At 40.2% G+C, this 17,229-nt stretch overlaps 1 protein-coding gene and 1 non-coding gene across 2 annotated transcripts; both read left to right on the top strand.

Moving 5' to 3' along the window:
- Nucleotides 1-2,892: 2,892 nt before the first annotated feature.
- Nucleotides 2,893-2,999, top strand: LOC133053195 (U6 spliceosomal RNA). The gene has a single exon (XR_009692130.1). It is a non-coding gene; the product is annotated as a U6 spliceosomal RNA (small nuclear RNA).
- Nucleotides 3,000-10,363: 7,364 nt separating this feature from the next.
- TCEAL8 (transcription elongation factor A like 8) lies at nt 10,364-12,542 on the top strand. The gene is made up of 3 exons (XM_061136444.1): nt 10,364-10,482; nt 10,878-10,950; nt 11,564-12,542. Exon 3 carries the CDS (start codon nt 11,601-11,603, stop codon nt 11,952-11,954), a length of 354 nt encoding a protein of 117 aa, XP_060992427.1. The 5' UTR covers nt 10,364-10,482; nt 10,878-10,950; nt 11,564-11,600; the 3' UTR covers nt 11,955-12,542.
- Nucleotides 12,543-17,229: the final 4,687 nt, after the last annotated feature.

The following is a 17,229-nucleotide window of genomic DNA, read 5'->3' as shown; positions in this document are numbered from 1 at the left end:
TGCATTTAGATTTAGTACAAGTTAAACGAAATCTTGTTGTATCTGTTGCAAATTTGTCAGCAAGAAAAATAACTTGATATGTTGAAACTTTAAAGTAAATATAAACAAAATAAGAGCTTTTAGGTAAACTCTATAAGAATAATTATGTTTTAAAAATCACCTAAAATAGTCTCTCTAGATTTTGGTAACTATTACTTGCCTTTTGGTTTTCACTAGAAATTAAGGTTTTCAAGAGTCAGGGATTTTAAATTAAATATATAATTAGAGCTACTGAAAATAGTATTTCAGTATGTGTTTTTTGTTAGGAAGGTATAAGGAACAGAACTACATTTTACTGAGAAAGTTTTATACATGGTCAGGATTAACAAAATTTAGATTGAAGTTAACTAAGTAAATGGATTTTGATAAGTTAACATGAGACTAGAATTTGATCTCTCTGTTAGAAGTGCTCCTTTTTGATAACAGATTATATGAGCTTCTGTGCCCTCAGGTGATCCATGTTTGTTTTCTTTTAATCATTTTGTGACTTTAGTTAAATGAATAAGTATTGTTTCACAGTGACCTATGATCCTGTTGTGTTTAAAAGCTGTTTGGTATTTTTTGACAAAACTTCCCAAGTCAAATTATAAGGAAGCTCCTTTGACCTCTAGCTAACTTTGGGATGCTTCAAAGGGCCCCCTGAAACACCCCAGAGAGAGATACTAAATTAGTTTAGTTCACTCGGTATGTTAGATTACATGTGAAGTGTTGTCAAAAGAGTAAATCTTCTTAGGTTATATTGTATGGTAAATGCTATAGGTATTCTAGAGATTATACGGAGTTCCTAAAATTCTGATACATCCTGGTAAAATTATCAAGCATAATTCTAGCTATTATCTGAAAATGTTATAACCAAGTTACTTTGTCAGTTGCATTATAATCAAATTTAAATGTGCCTTCTTAAGTCTTTTGTCATTATAGACCGTTACGGTTTCACTATGATGCCACTACAAAAATGCTTCCTTTGCAAGATTTATAAAAAGGACTTTTGGATAAATACAAGTCTCTGATATTCAGACCATAATCCTGAACTGAGTAAGAAACTGAAGAATTCTAATGGGAGATCTAATGGCTTTATAACCTGTCAACAGAAGGAATTAGTTACACAGGACTGTGTGAACTGGTGAATATGCTTATAATATTTATGGTTTCTGTCTGAAAAATTACTGGCTTAATTCTATGTCTTTCCAAGGGGAAAGTTTTCCTTACACTAATTATGACTTGTAATTTGGTAAATTATTACCATTGTAAACAGAATTGAAACATTTATCTTTTTCTGTCTACCTGGTTGATCCTGCCAGTAGCATATGCTTGTATCAAAGATTAAGCCATGCATGTCTAAGTACACAGGGCTGGTACTGTGGATGGCTCATTAAATGAGCTATGGTTCCTTTGGTCACTTATAACAACTGAATTACAGCTAGTTACACTAATCATTGTTTTAATTTGCTCTTTGTTTCCAAATTTTTTCTGCTTTGTGTCTCCGTGCTGTACTATGTCCTTGTCAATGTTATTAGCTGCATTACTTATATCCTATTTTATCAGATTGTTGTTTCTCTCAGTACCCAGTGTGTAACCAGGACTCCAGCAAAACTTCTATGGCTGACAAAAAGAATTCTTGTTATATTTGTTGCAAATTTGTCAGCAAGAAAAATAACTTGATATTTTGAAACTTTAAAGTAAATATAAACAAAATAAGAGCTTTTAGGTAAACTCTATAAGAATAATTATGTTTTAAAAATCATCTAAAATAGTCTCTCTGGATTTTGGTGGGGAGGCTATGTTCTGGTGGGGAAATTTGTTTTTCACAGGGGTACATGATAGAAATTCTGAAACTAATTTAACTATATACTAGAGTTAATTAAATATGTGAATAAATTATGCATAAAGGAGAACCAGGTTTCTCACTGTCAGAGATAGAAATTAAAAATAAAAAATAAGAGGAGAGAAAGCTAAATGGATATGTGTAGTAATGGATTACAGTCACATGTATTAGTATGAACTTGTGTGTCTTTATATCATTTGCATCTATAGAGATACAAATAGCTATAGATATACATGATAAATAAATGCAGAGATTGTATATATACAGTTTGATATTACAAACATGCATCTCCTTGCTCTATCAGCTAAGAAATTTGAGAAGCAATGACACCCAAGTAGCAACCAGAATACCCTGCACTCAGATCTTAATTACTAAATATGATTATCCAATAAAATTAACCAAGACTCCTCAGAGAAATGGCTGATTATTGGACTGGGAAAAGGATAAAACCAGATGAACCTGGAAGATATTATAGTACCAGAAAGCAAGGAAGCAGAAAAAGGATAAAGGTATGCCAACCTGAAAGAGCTTCCAATTGTCAAGGCTAGAAAATTTGGACAAACCCCCCCCGCCAAATGACTGTATTGTGTTATAACCCTGAAGACTTAAAAATCCATGTGTCACACTGATAGGAACAAATAATCATATGAATAAGTAAATGGGGGGAGGATCTTTCTTACATAATAATTTCAAATATTAAATGTAGAAGGAAATGAGGGATATGAAAAGTTACCCTCAGAACATCACAGTAATAATTTTTGCAGGCAAATCCACAGAATGTTTGCACAGTCTCAAGTTATCTGACCCCAAATATTTATCAGTTACTGTGGTTGTTTTCAGACATATCCACAAACACTTTGATGTTCCTCCCTCCAGGAGGTAGAGTTTAATTCCCTTCCTCTCTAATATGGGCTAGACTTAGTAACTTGCTTCCAAACAAATAGAATATGAAAAGAGAAAAATAGTAATTTTACAAGTGGAGAAACCCAGCATTCATCTTAATCAAACGATCAAAGTTAACCTCACCAGTGCTCGCTTTGGCAGCACATATACTAAAAGTGGAACGATACAGAGAAGATTAGCATGGCCCCTGCGCAAGGATGACATGCAAATTTGTGAAGCGTTTCATATTTTTCTGAAAGAGACACGTGTACCCCAATGTTCATCACAGCACTGTTTATAATAGCCAGGACATGGAAGCAACCTAGATATCCATCAGCAGATGAATGAATAAGAAAGCTATGGTACATACACACAATGGAATATTACTCAGCCATTAAAAAAGAATACATTTGAATCAGTTCTCACGAGATGGATGAAACGAGCCCATTATACAGAGTGAAGCCAGAAAGATAAACACCAATACAGTATACTAACGCATATATATGGAATTTAAAAAGATGGTAACGATAACCCTATATGCAGGACAGAAAGAGACACAGATGTATATAACAGACTTTTGGACTCTATGGGAGAAGGCAAGGGTGGGATGATCTGAGAGAATAGCACTGAAACATGTATACTATCAAGTGTGAAACAGATCGCCAGCCCAGGTCGGGTGCATGAGACAAGTGCTCAGGGCTGGTGCACTGGGAAGACCCAGAGGGATGGGATGGGGAGGGAGGTGGGAGGGGGGGATCAGGATAGGGAACACATGTAAAATCATGACTGATTCACGTCAACGTATGGCAAAAACCACTACAATATTGCAAAGTAATTAGCCTCCAACTAATAAAAATAAATGAAAAAAAAAAAGCTAACCTCACCAGTGATTAGTCATGCTGATGTCATGTAACCCTGACATTGTGATAAAAAGGACACTTTCCCCAAATTAATAACAGCCATTGTGATTATAAGAAAACATAAGATAAATCCAAATTGAGGACCATTTTACAAAATACCTCACTCTTTAGAAGTGTCAAGGTTATGAAAAACAAGGAAAGACTGAGAAACTGTCATAGAATAAAGAGACATATTGACCAAATGCAACATTGTGTCCTGGATTGAATCCTGGGACAAGAAAAGGATAGCAGTGAAAAATCTGGAGAAATCGGAATAATTCTGTAATTTAGTTAACAGTACTGCACAAATGTTCATTTGTTTTTTTTTATAAATGTACCACAATTATTAGGCAAAGCAGGATGTAGGGTTTACAGAAATGCTTTGTACTATCTTTCAAACACTTCTTTAGAACTAAAATTATTTCAAAACAAAAAGTTTAAAAAATAAACCAGACTGAGTTTCAAGAACCCAAAACAAAACTCTCTTAATGAATGAAAGCGATTGAATAGTTGAGAAAACAAACTGAAACATAATTGAACAAATTCATTATTCAGTGAGAACAGGAAGATTTGACAGACCACAGCTGACAGCAATTACTAGAAAAAATAAAATTATTCTACGATTATACCAGAAAATTAGAACTACTTAATAAATTCATTGCCTGCATATACATATATGTATGCATTATGTGTTTGTGTGTGGAACAGTACTCTTTAAATACTGTTCTGCCACTTTCTTCACTCAAAAATATGACTTCAATATAATTTTCTGTCACTGCATGTGCATTATTTCATTACTTTTTATTTCTGCACAACTTCCACAGTATGGATAATTAATTTAACCATTCTCTTCTGAGTGAAAATTTAAATCATTTCTGCCACCTTGAACTTTCATCACTGGAGTGGTTACAAAGTTGAACCAGGTAAGGTTTTTTGTTCTAATGGTCTTACAGATAAATAAAGGATACAAAGTAGAAAGTCAAAAAACCAGGGGGAAAGCCTTAGGATAGGTAAATAGAATGCCTCAAGGATAAGGTAGCACAGGCAACTAAGGCAGAATCAAGAGGTCAGCAAAGAAACTTTCTTTCCACCGTAAACTTAATTTTTAAAAGCACCCAGAGAAAAACAACAGCACTCTCCCCAACAACTCTGTTTTTTGCCACAGGAAAAAGTTGCCTGGTCTAAGCTGTAGTATGGCTGAAATGTGCCTCCCTGCAACCCAGCAACATGCTCCACATAGATGTGAACCTCAAGGCTTAAGCAAAGCAATCTCAAGAATCTAGTTGAGGTGGGTCTTGGGCATTCTGTCACATAGTAAGAAAGTCTAAGCAGACCAACTCAAGGATTCCTATGACTGTGATCAACACAGATACCATGGGGACATATGAAATGGCAGTGGTTATGACACAGCATTTCAGGTTCACAGTAATTCATAAGCATTATGCCCTTGATAATTAGAAACTCTTGGCTACAATAATCTACAATGTTTGTAGCATTTGGCTGAGAGTTCAGGAAAGCGGACAGTATTATCTGGAAGAGATGAAAAGTTGTGCTTCAAATTATGTTCATTTGCTTGGATGCAGCAAATGTCTATTTTGAAGAGGTTTTGGATCTTGTGAAACTTATGCATGCCAAATTCCCAAAAGTGAAGGAACACAGTGACAGGAGGGATGGTAGATGACTTTACTTTCTGGGTTTTTTTTTGTTGTTGTGTTGTTCTTTTCTTTTTTTTGAGTTTACTTTCTGAAGCAGAGACATACAATCTACGTAGAAATCTGCTTGGGCACTGTGTGCACCACTCACATTAGAACATGAGTGGATTCATGCTCAGTTGAGCAAAGTGATGAAATATGTTGGTCTACTTGCACTCCAGAAGGGTTTATCATCTCAGACGGCAGCCGCTTCAGTCCATGCTCTGTAGACAAACCTTTGGATCTGCAGCAGATTTAGCCATGCCGGGAGGGATGTTTTCAAGCCATAGACAGCATACTAGAGAAATGAGGGAGAGAAACAGCCATCTCAAGCTCTTCTATGGGATAAGCTTTGAAAGAACAATAAGAAATATGCAGAAGGAGTTGTTGAATTCAGAGCTTCAGAAAATAACTTCTAAAGGGAGCATAGAAAACAATATTCTAGATGTCATAAGCTTGTATATGAGCTCCTTTCTCCTCCCCTCACACCACTGGAAAGGCTGTGGACTTTGGAGCTATCCCTACGGCTCTCTTGGTGCACAAAAACAGAATATTGATTGGGTCAGAGGGGCAGGGTGTCTACTCTCCAGAACTCACGTCTTCTTTATTTAAATCAATGTGTACCCCCTTTTCTTTCCTTTTTAAAAATAGTTTTTAACTGACTATAATGCTCTTTGTTTCCAAAAATCTTACATTTAAAAGCTACTGTGATTAACTTAATTTAAAAGTAGCTGAGGCAAAAATATACAATGGAGAAAAGACAATCTATTTAACAAGTGATGCTGGGAAAACTGGTCAACCACCTGTAAAAGAATTAAACTAAACACTTTCTAACACCATACACACACACACACAAACTCAAAATGGATTAAAGATATAAATGTAAGACCAGAAACTATAAAACTCCCAGAGGAAAACATAGGCAAAACACTCTCTGACATAAATCACAGCAAGATCCTCTATGACCCACCTCCCAGAATAATGGAAATAAAAGCAAAAATAAACAAATGGGACCTAATTAAACTTAAAAGCTTTTGCACAATGAAGGAGACTATAAGCAAGGTAAAAAGAAAGCCTTCAGAATGGGAGAAAATAATAGCAATCTAAGCAATGGACAAAGAATTACCTCCAAAATACACAAGCAGCTCATGCAGCTCAATACCAGAAAAATAAATGACCCAATCAAAAAATGGGCCAAAGAACTAAACAGACATTTCTCTAAAGAAGACATACAGATGGCTAACCAACACATGAAAAGATACTCAACATCACTCATTATCAGAGAAATGCAAATCAAAACCACACTGAGGTACCATCTCACACTGGTCAGAATGGCTGCTATCAAAAAGTCTACAAACAATAAATGCTGGAGAGGGTGTGAAGAAAAGAGAACCCTCTTACACTGTTGGTGGGAAGGCAAACTAGTACAGCCACTATGGAGAACTGTGCAGATTCCTTAAAAAACTGGAAATAGAACTGTCATACAACCCAGCAATTCCACTGCTGGGCATACACACTGAGGAAATCAGAATTGAAAGAGTCATGTGTACCCCATGTTTATTGCAGCACCGTTTACAATAGCTAGGAAATGGAAGCAACCTGGATGTCCATCAGCAGACGAATGGGTAAGAAAGTGTTGGTAATATACACAATGGAATATTACTCAGCTATAAAAAAGAACAGTTCTAATGAGATGGATGAATCTGGAGCCAGATTCAGAGTTAAGTAAGTCAGAAAGAAAAACACCAATACAGTATATTAATACATCTATATGGAATTTAGAAAGATGGTAATGATGGCCCTATATGCAAGACAGCAAAAGAGACACAGATGTAAAGAAACAGATTTTTGGACACAAGGCACTCAAAGCTGGTACACTGGGACAACCCAGAGGGATGGGACGGGGAGGGAGATGGGGGAGGGTTCAGGACGAGGTGGGGGGACACATGTACACCTGTGGCTGATTTATGTCAATGTATGGCAAAATCCACCACAATATTGTAAAGTAAGTAGCCTCCAATTAAAATAAATTAATTAAAATTAAAAAAAATAAAAGTAGCTGAGTGCTCTATTGATGTACTGAAATTGCTCAAGGACAAAGATGAAGGTGAAGGCATGTACCATCTGGCTCTTGGTCAGGTGTGCACCAGTGAGCTGACTGATCTCTCTCATATGACTTTTAGGAAAACAGGGCAATATCCTCTGTCAGTAGCTCCATAAAAATGGTGTTAGGGTTGTTCTGACTACTCATAAGCAGAATAAACAGAGGAGGAGACAATGACATTTCTGCTCCAGTTTTGTGCAAGCAGGGAAGGTTCATCTGTGAGCCAACTGGCATACAGCTCCTTCTGAATCTCTGAAATTTCTGGGAGATGCACTGTTTAAAATCCCAATAGCCAGTCAAGCAGCTTGAGAGCTGGAGCCTGCCCCCACTCCCCATTAGCAACCCACATCTGAATATCTGCCTGGTTAGATAACCCCACCCAACATACACACAAATACACAGGAAAGGGGAAAGGTACAAGGCAACCTTTGCTGAGGGCAATATGAGGGGTGCAGACCCTATGTGCAGCACTGACAGGGGAGGGAGAGCTCACTTCCAGCTGGGGAGGCTTTTTAGAGGCTGGGTGATGGAGCTAGGTCCCTAAGAATGAGCAGAACCAGGATCTAGGAAGGAGAGGGGTGCAATCAGGAGGAAGAAAATGGGGTGCAAGGACAAAGAGAGAGAAGAAAGCACACGGGCACAGTGAATGAGAGTTGCTTTTGGATGGGGCAGAAAAGTAGATGACAAGTGTGGCTCAATTCTGATCAACAGTGAAGGTCAGGATGAGAAAAGCAGGATAGACCTCACAGATGGGTTGCCATCCAGAGCCTTTGAGCAGGAGAATGACAAGTTGAAAATAACGAAGAGTGAAGTTTAATTTGACAGAAATGTGCAAAGTAAATTGAGAAGGGACAAGGAGGTGTGAAGGTAGACAGATCAGATAAAAGGTTACCCTAACAGTCTGGTTTGAAGCAATCAGGTCCTAACCCTGTACACAAATGTTTACAGCAACTCTTTTCATTATTACTCAAAACTTGGAAGAACAAAAATTTACCCTACTGAGGGTAAATGGACAAATAAACTGGAACATATTTATACAAAATACTAATCAGTAAAAAGAAAAAAATGGGTTATTAATGCATGAAACAACTTAAATGATGAATCTCTAAGGCATTATGCTGAGTGAATGAAGCCTGTTTCTAAATGTGACATATTGTAGATTTCATTTACATAACATTCTGAAAAAGAGAAAATGATAGATGAGAGGTTGCCAGAGTTCATGGAAGGGGGTAAGGTATGACTGCACTAGGAAGTTTTTTTTGGGGGGGTGAATGAACTGTATCCTGACTATGGTGGTAGTTCCACAAATATATACATTTCTTAAATTTCATAGAACTGTATACCCAAAACAAGGTTAATTTCACTATATGATAATAATTTTTTTAAAATATCCATTTCCCCCATTAAATATAAGGGAAATATTTTGTGGTAATGGTTACCTCTTTATAATTCAATAGCTATATTTATATTAAATACTCTCCCTTGAATAATAGGAAATGTATCTCTCAACTGTGGAATAAATAATTCATGCTTAAATATAAATTGTGAAACATAAAAACAACAAAAATACTTCTTCCAACCCTGCTTTCTCTGTGGTGGGCTCTGTCTTTGGCTACCACATCCCACCGTGACCATCCTAGATAAGAAACCCCTCTTTGCCTCTTTCCCTGACTCTCCAGCTGGCTCCACTGGTCAGACTGCCATTCCCAGTACCAACATACCTCCAAGTACCAGTGGATGCTGGGTTGCAGGAATATCAGTTTCCTCTTTTAACCAATATTTTTACAGCAATGATGTTCTCTCTGCTTTCTGATTATAATAATTACATACGTTGCTCATGGAACAAACTGATACCAGAATACCTCGAGAGTGGCCTGCATGAATGAAAATTCCACTGCTAAAAAGCCTCACACCAAACTATCAGAACTCACCAGGAACTCTCTCCTTTCTGTATTCTAAGAGCGTGTGAGAGTTATTTTCCAATACATTTTTTTTTGAGATCCAAATTAAAGTAGACTCCATGGAAAGGAGGCTTTCCTATAGATTTACCTGATTAGCAAGACACTGAATCCTACAGAGGTCATAAGAAGAGGAAGCCTGAAGCCTCTACTTAAAACTCAACCAGAAGCCACAGAAGCAACAGTCCTCACAAATGGTCAGACATCTAACACTTTACAACGTGAGTTTAACCAGAAAGAGAAGAATTAGTGGATTACTTACATAAAACTGCTAACAAGAGAAAACTGGGCCTCTTCCCACCGATTAATTTGGCGTCAGTTTTAAAAGGTGCTGTTTTAATAAGATTTAAAAAAACCTTTTCTAACACATCAATATGTTGTGAAAACTGTCATTTCATTTGCAGCTATCAGAAAATTTTTCCAAAGTTTTAAAAATTGATGTAACTAATTTGTCTTCCATATTGTGTCAAGTATTGCTTATGTGGCATTTCTTTTTTAAACATCATTTTTAAAGAGTAAGCTTATTGTTTAAAACATTAAAGCAGAAAACTATTTAAGAGAACTAGTAAAAAAAAAAAAATCCCACACTCTCACTCCCAGGTTCTTTTCTAGCCGCCCTTCTGCCCCGATCTACCACCTTCGCCCATTTTAATGCTAGACAGAACTCCAAGGGAAATGGTGGACTGTAGGATCTTGGGGGGAGGAGAGGAGGTGAAATTGGAAGCAGGAGAGAGATGATTCCCCAAAGAAGGAGAAATTGTCTATTCACCCCGAGAGGCTGATTCTCCCTGGTAACCCGAGAAAGACGAAGAGAAACTGCAGGAAGAAGATACCAGTTTTATTGTCTCTGATTGGCAAATATGGAAAAAAAAAAAAAAAGATTGACAGTATCAAATGGAGGGAACGCAGGGGGCGGGCTGCAGTGTTAAATGGGAGGAGTAACCGAGGACTCGAGCTCATTGATGACGCGACCCTCACGTGACCAGGAGTCGACGTGTGCAGAAGTCCTTATAGTCCAGGGCCTGTTTCCCAGGAGCAGCTCCCTATAGCTGGAGGAGGAGAAAAGTGCCCCGGATCCTTTCAGGTCAGTATAAAGCTGGGCGCTGCCTTCGGGACCCTGGGGTCTAGGAGTCAGATAGCAGAAACCAAGCATAGCCGGTACTACTTTCCTAACACCACGGTTCCGCTAAACTTCCATTTTTGTGCAGGAAATTTTGGGCAGTTTGGGGGTGGAGAGGGAGAAGGGTAGCTAATTGAGGACCCCAAGAGAGACACAGAAACAATTTAGAAACAACTTGAGTCGCTCACTCCCTGTCTGAAGGGAACGGGTGGGCACCGGGGAGGGAGGGCGGGGTTGCCTTAAAAAGATCGCGAGGATGAGGACGTGGGGAAACTTTAGACGAATAAGGCCTAGAATCGTTAAAGGGACCAGTGATTCAGGTACTGACCTCCTTACCAAGCACTCTTGTCGGTCTGCAGGACTCTTGGTCTTTGGGGAGCGACCCCAAATCGACTGAGGGAAGAGGGAGGAAAATTCCCTGGATCCCTGCAGGTCAGTGTAAAGGTGCAGTTGCCTCCTGTTCCTGGGGGTGGGGGTGGGGGTGGGGGTGGGGGTGTGAGTGCGGATGACACCGAAGCCCATCCTGGGGTCACTGTAGCCTCTCCCCATCCGGATGAAGCGCCAGAGGCCTGTTCAGAGCCTGCAGCGGAAATGGGGCGGGGGAGGGGGGAGACTGGAGAGACGTGGAAGGGGGAGGGGAGGCCAGAGACTGGACCAGCCGGTCTCAGGTGAGAGGTAGGAGGTTGGAATGGCTTGGGAAAGCCTAAAAGGGCGGGAGTGTTGGAGACAGGAGGCGAGGGAGGGGTTAATTGCTTCCGCGCTGCTCCCTGCTCCTGTTTCGGTGCTAGGAGAGGCCTGTAGCAGGGCCTGCTGGGAAATGGTGGGCTGGAGCGGGAGGAGAGAAGATGGAGCTGGAGCGGGAGGGGGAGGGGGAGAGAGGGGCGGAGCCAGGGGAGTTCAGAGCCTGAGGATCTAGCCTTTTCTAGTTGGAAAACTTTGACAGTTAGAGACCTAAGTGAGAAGAAGCCAATATCTATGGAAACCCATACTCTAGCTGCTGGTTCATTTGCCTTGTATCTGGTTGTTTTGTTTCCTTGTTTTCCAGGGTTAATTTATTCAAAAGAAATTGAAAAATACTCAACATGCAAAAGTCTTGTGGAGAAAATGAAAGAAAACCACAGAACATGCCAAAGGCTGAGGAAGACCGCCCTTTGGAGGCTGTACCACAGGAGGCAGAAAGAAATCCTCAACCTTCTGAAGAAGGTGTAAGCCAGGAAGCAGAAGGAAACCTTAGAGGAGGGCTGACTCAGCCTGGTCAGGGATATAAAGAGGACACTCCCGTTAGGCATTTGGACCCTGAAGAAATGATAAGAGGAGCAGATGAGTTGGAAAGGCTTAGGGAAGAGATAAGAAGAGTAAGAAACAAGTTTGTGATGATGCATTGGAAGCAAAGACATTCACGCAGCCGTCCTTATCCCGTGTGCTTTAGGCCTTGAATTCTTTTTTTGTCCGATATTAAAATCTTGCCCCAGCTTTCTGTTAGCATTTTCTGATGAATCTGTGACTTTTGCTTTATTTTTAATCATCTGGTGGAGTTTTGTTTTAGGTAGTTTCCTTGTTTTCAGCATCTGCATTTTGTATTTTGACACATTCTCTAGGTCTATTTTTCGATTGGGAAATTTCACACATATGCATGAAAATATGTTCATTCCATATTGTAAAACATAACAGGTTACAAAGCAGTATATTTAGTACCAGCTCACATATGTAGGAGAAAGTCTCAAATTGTGTGTGTGCGTGCGTGTGTATACATACATGCATATATCAGAAATCTAACTGTGCTTGTTTCTGTGTGCTGTTTTTTTTCTTTTTGCTTATATGTATTTTTTAATGAACACATCACACACACAAAGAGAATTAAATTTTTTTTATTAATTAAGAGTCAATCAGATAATTTGCAACCAGCTTATAAGGGCAATGGGGGCACCTAAACTCTTGATGAAAGAACTATTAAAAAAATGTAAACCTCGAAATACCTCTGGATCTCTTAGCCAGAGGAATAAAACTGGCAATTATTACAGATACACTTGCTTAAGACTTGATCTTTTCATGGGAAAACACCTGTCTCACAGGGCTGGTGTGGGGAAGAAATGAGGTGACTGAGCTGTGCTTGGTGGGCTCTTGTTCCCCACCTATGCATATATAGAACCCCAACCCATTGCAGAACATCAGTTTTGAGGGAGGGTCCTGGTGTGACTCAACCCGTGCTCAGGAACAAGTCCAATAGGCAGGGAGGTGGGGGCTTCCATGCCAGGCCTCTGCTGTCAAGCCCCACCCTGGGTCCTGCCGTGCCTGCTTGGCACTGGAGTCCTCCAGTGCCAAAACCCCACTGAGTTTCCTGGTGTCCCCAGTGGATTGAACCCCCACTCTTCTAAATCTTCTCTCTGCTTCATAATGATGTTTAACACAGTGGGAGGACTTCCCAGGTGGCTGAGTAGTAAAGAATCCGCTTCCAATGCAGGAGACACAGGTTCAATCCCTGGGTCCCTGAGTCGGGAAGATCCCCTGGAGAAGGAAATGGCAACCCACTCCAGTATTCTTGCCTGAAAAATCCTATGGACAGAGGAGCCTGGTGGGTTGTAGTTCAGGGGGTCACAAAGGGTCAGACATGACAGTGACTAAACAACAAAAACAGTGGGGGTCTGTTCCAGGATTGCATGGGCCACAGTGTGATGCAGAATTCTTAGCAATAGTCCCATCCAGTTTCAACCACAGGATACCTCATCCATAGGAGTCAGACATGATGAGTCCATTTTGGGAATTGGACTAGAGTTCAAATTTGAGTAAAAGATGCCACTCTATAGTCAGAGTTGCTGCCTTAAGTCTAAAAACTGAAGTTTTGTCTTCTTTCGTGGGGCGATCTCTCCCTGAAGGCGCCTGGCAGTCCTGTCCTACTGGTTCAGAAGACTCAGAATATGTGTAAATTGCAAAAAGTAATATAGGAAACAGATGTAAGGGAACAGTTCCCTTCACTCCATCCCATCCCCATTTGATATGTGGAAAAAAAAAACTTGAAAGGTAAAAACTTTATAAATACACTTAAAGTAGAATGGCTACTATGTAAATATTAGAAATTATATTTTCCCTACAGAATAAAGACTATCTTTTCCTTCTGATAGCCACACATACTTGTGACACATCATGTTTCAATATTTAATTGATTTTTTTTATTTAATTGGTTTTCTGATTGATTTTTGCTAGGGAGCCAGTTGTTGTTTAGTTACTAAATTGCGTCCAGCTGTTTTTCGACCCCATGGACTGTAGCCCACCAGGCTCCTCTGTCCATGGGATTTTTCAGGCAAGAATATTGGAGTAGGTTGCCATTTCCTTCTCCAGGGGATCTTCCCAACCCAGGGATTGAACCTGCATTGCAGGTGGATTATTTACTGCTGAGCCACTAGGTTTGTCCAAATTCTGTCATTGACTCAATAATCTTCCACAAGTCCTTTTATCGTTCTAGTATTATGACAAGCAATTCCAGGAAGAAACAGTTAATGGAATGGATTGCACTTCAAATGTTTTATCAAAGCCTTGGATAATTACCTGCATCAGAATCACCTGGGGAGCATCTTTAAAATACTGATTTCTGGGCCCCACCTAAGAGTCACTATCTGGAGGTGGGCTGTGGAAGTTTCAGTTAACAACTTGTTGGTCAGGCTGGATTCTGGCTGGAGTGAGATGAAGGTCCAGGAACTCACTTGCCAACATTATAAGACTGGTTGAATCCAGCCCCCTGGCACTGAGGGGTGGCGCTGGGACAGGATGTAGAAGGGCTCCAGCAAGGCACATCCCTCTTCAGGATGGTCTGACATTGGTTTCTCTGCTCCAGTCTGCAGCAGGTACCAGACTTTTCTAGACTGATGGCCAGGCTGTCCTGGACATGAGTACCTGGAGGATCACTGTCCCCATTGCAGGTCAGAGCACTAGACTTCCTTTCTTCCCTTTTTCCTTCACAAGGAGGCTTGATGGGAGCTTTTTTTTTTTTTAACTGTTTGAAAAACTTCATTTTTTTTATGGAAAAGCATTTTATTTTAAATATAGCTGTGTGTACTTGTCAATCCCAAACTCCTAATCTATCCCTTCCCCCAACTCTGCCCTCTGATAACAAGTCTGTTCTCTAAGTCTGTGAATCTGGGTTTTTTTTTTTTTTTTTTGGTGTAAGTAAGTTCATTTGTATCATTTTTTTTAAAGGCTCCACATATAAGCCATATCATATATTTGCCTTTCTCTGTCTGACTTCATTTAGTATGATAATCTCCAAATCCATTCATGTTGCTGCAAATGGCATGGCATTATTTCATTCTTTTTAATGGAGTAATATTCCATTGTACATACCTCAGCATAATAAAGGCCGTATACAACAAACCTACATCATACTCAATGGTGAAAAGCTGAAAGCATTTTCTCTAAGATCAGGAATAAGACAAGGATGTCTACTCTCTCCACTTTTATTCAACATAGTTTTGGAAGTCCTAGCCATGGCAATCAGACAAGGAAAAGAAATAAAAATAATCCAAATTGGAAAAGAAGAAGTAAAACTGTCACTGTTTGCAGATGACATACACACGTAGAAAGTCCTACAGATGCTATCAGGAAATGACTAGAACTCATCAATGAGTCTGGTAAAGTTTCAGGATACATAATTAATAACAGAAATCTCTTGAATACCTATACACGAACAACAAAATATCAGAAAGAGAAATTAAGGAATCAATCCCATTTACCATCACAGCAAAAAGAATAAGATACATAGGAATATATCTACTTAAGGATGGGAACTTTTAAAGGGAAAAAGACTTCAAAATTCAGTAACTGAAAACATTGGTTTTGATAATCTTTGGCTAAGGGGGATAGGTCTTAAACAAGATCTGCCTCATGCCTCTCCCACCCACCTTGCTCAGACTTCCAGAAGGGCCTCTGTTGTGTCCGCCTGTTTGGGGCTTCCCTGGTGGCTCAGTGGTAAAGAATCTGCCTGAAATGGAGGAGACCTGGGTTCAATCCTTGGGTTTGGAAGATCCCTTGGAGAAGGGAATGGCAACCCACTCCATGGACAGAGGAGCCTGGCAAGCTACAGTCCATGGGTCACAAAGAGTCAGACAGAACTGAGCACATGCAGCTCTGAGTTGTACTGCCTTTAGTTCTGTGTGTGGCTGATGCGGTGCTTCTGATGTCTGCATGGGTCCAGATCCAGAGACAGAGGAGAGCCCAGGCGGAGGAAGCTTGCAAAGGCACATGGCCCTACTGCTCAGGAGAAAATGATTGTTGCCTCCTGTTTAAACAACCACGTGCACTATAGTCCTAGCCCACAACTTGGGAACCAGGGTAGTCAAATTATGAACCGGCATGAAGATACTTTTGCAGGCATTGATGGTGGAGGAAGCAATGCCATTGTGACCGTTGTTCTTTAGGTCTGTCATCTGAGAAATCAATACTGCTTTTCCTGGTTGGGCAATAAGATGAAGATGAAATTGGCTTTAGGAATGGCAACATGGTTAAGCACATGACTTTGCTGTACTGTGCTCCGCTAAGTTGTTTCAGTCATGTCTGACTCTTTGCAACCCTATGGACTGTAGCCCGCCAGGCTCCTCTGTCCATGGGATTATCTAGGCAAGAATATTGGAGTGGGTTGCCATGCCCTCCTCCAGGGAATCTTCCCGACCCAGGAATCCAACTCTTGTCTCTTCTGTCTCCTGCATTGGCAGGTGCATTCTTTACCACTAGCACCACCTCAGGTTCCAATCTGGACTCTTCTTACAGTATGTGACCTTGCATAAATCCTTTCTTGGAGACCCGTGGGGTCCCCAGACATAAAACTCTTGGATCAAAGATAAAAGTTCCTCTCCATTAGCATCATTGCTTTTATCATAATTATCATCATCATCACCATCATGATAAAGGGATAGTACTGAGTGAATACCCAGTGGATTCCTGTTGGGCACATATCTCATACTGTGAAGGCTTGTAACAATCTGTGGCCAAGCCTTGGAAATCTATCCTCTGAATGGGTGGACACAGTATAGTCCAAAACTACTGGCTAGTTTTGAATCCTCTACTAATAAGAAGTGTGAAGACAGATTGGTTCATTCATCTGCAGAATGAGTATAACCCACAAGATTGTTATGGGAAGCAAATGCATAAAACTATGAAATTCCCGGCATATAATAGGCTTTCAGACAATGTTAGATCTTTGATCATCATTATCATGTGTTGTCATCATCATTATCATCAGATGATGTTCAGTTCAGTTCAGTTCAGTCACTCAGTCGTGTCTGACTCTTTGCAACTCCATGAACCGCAGCACGCCAGGCCTCCCTATCCATCACCAACTCCTGGAGTTTACTCAAACTCATACCCATCGAGTTGGTGATGCCATCCAGCCATCTCATCCTCTGTCGTCCCCTTCTCCTCCTGCCCTCAATCCCTCCCAGCATCAGGGTCTTTTCCAATGAGTCAACTCTTCGCATAGGTGGCCAAAGTATTGGAGTTTCAGCTTCAGCATCAGTCCTTCCAATAAACAACCAGGACTGATTTCCTTTAGGATGGACTGGTTGGATCTCCTTGCAGTCCAAGGGACTCTCAAGAGTCTTCTCCAACACCACAGTTCAAAAACATCAATTCTTTGGCGCTCAGCTTTCTTCACAGTCCAACTCTCGCATCCATACATGACTACCGGAAAAACCACAGCCTTGACTAGATGAACCTCTGTTGACA

The sequence above is a fragment of the Dama dama genome, chromosome X (genome assembly GCF_033118175.1).
Source record: "Dama dama isolate Ldn47 chromosome X, ASM3311817v1, whole genome shotgun sequence".
In the NCBI taxonomy this organism is placed as follows: domain Eukaryota; kingdom Metazoa; phylum Chordata; class Mammalia; order Artiodactyla; family Cervidae; genus Dama; species Dama dama.
This window is presented reverse-complemented; position numbering and strand designations above follow the sequence as displayed.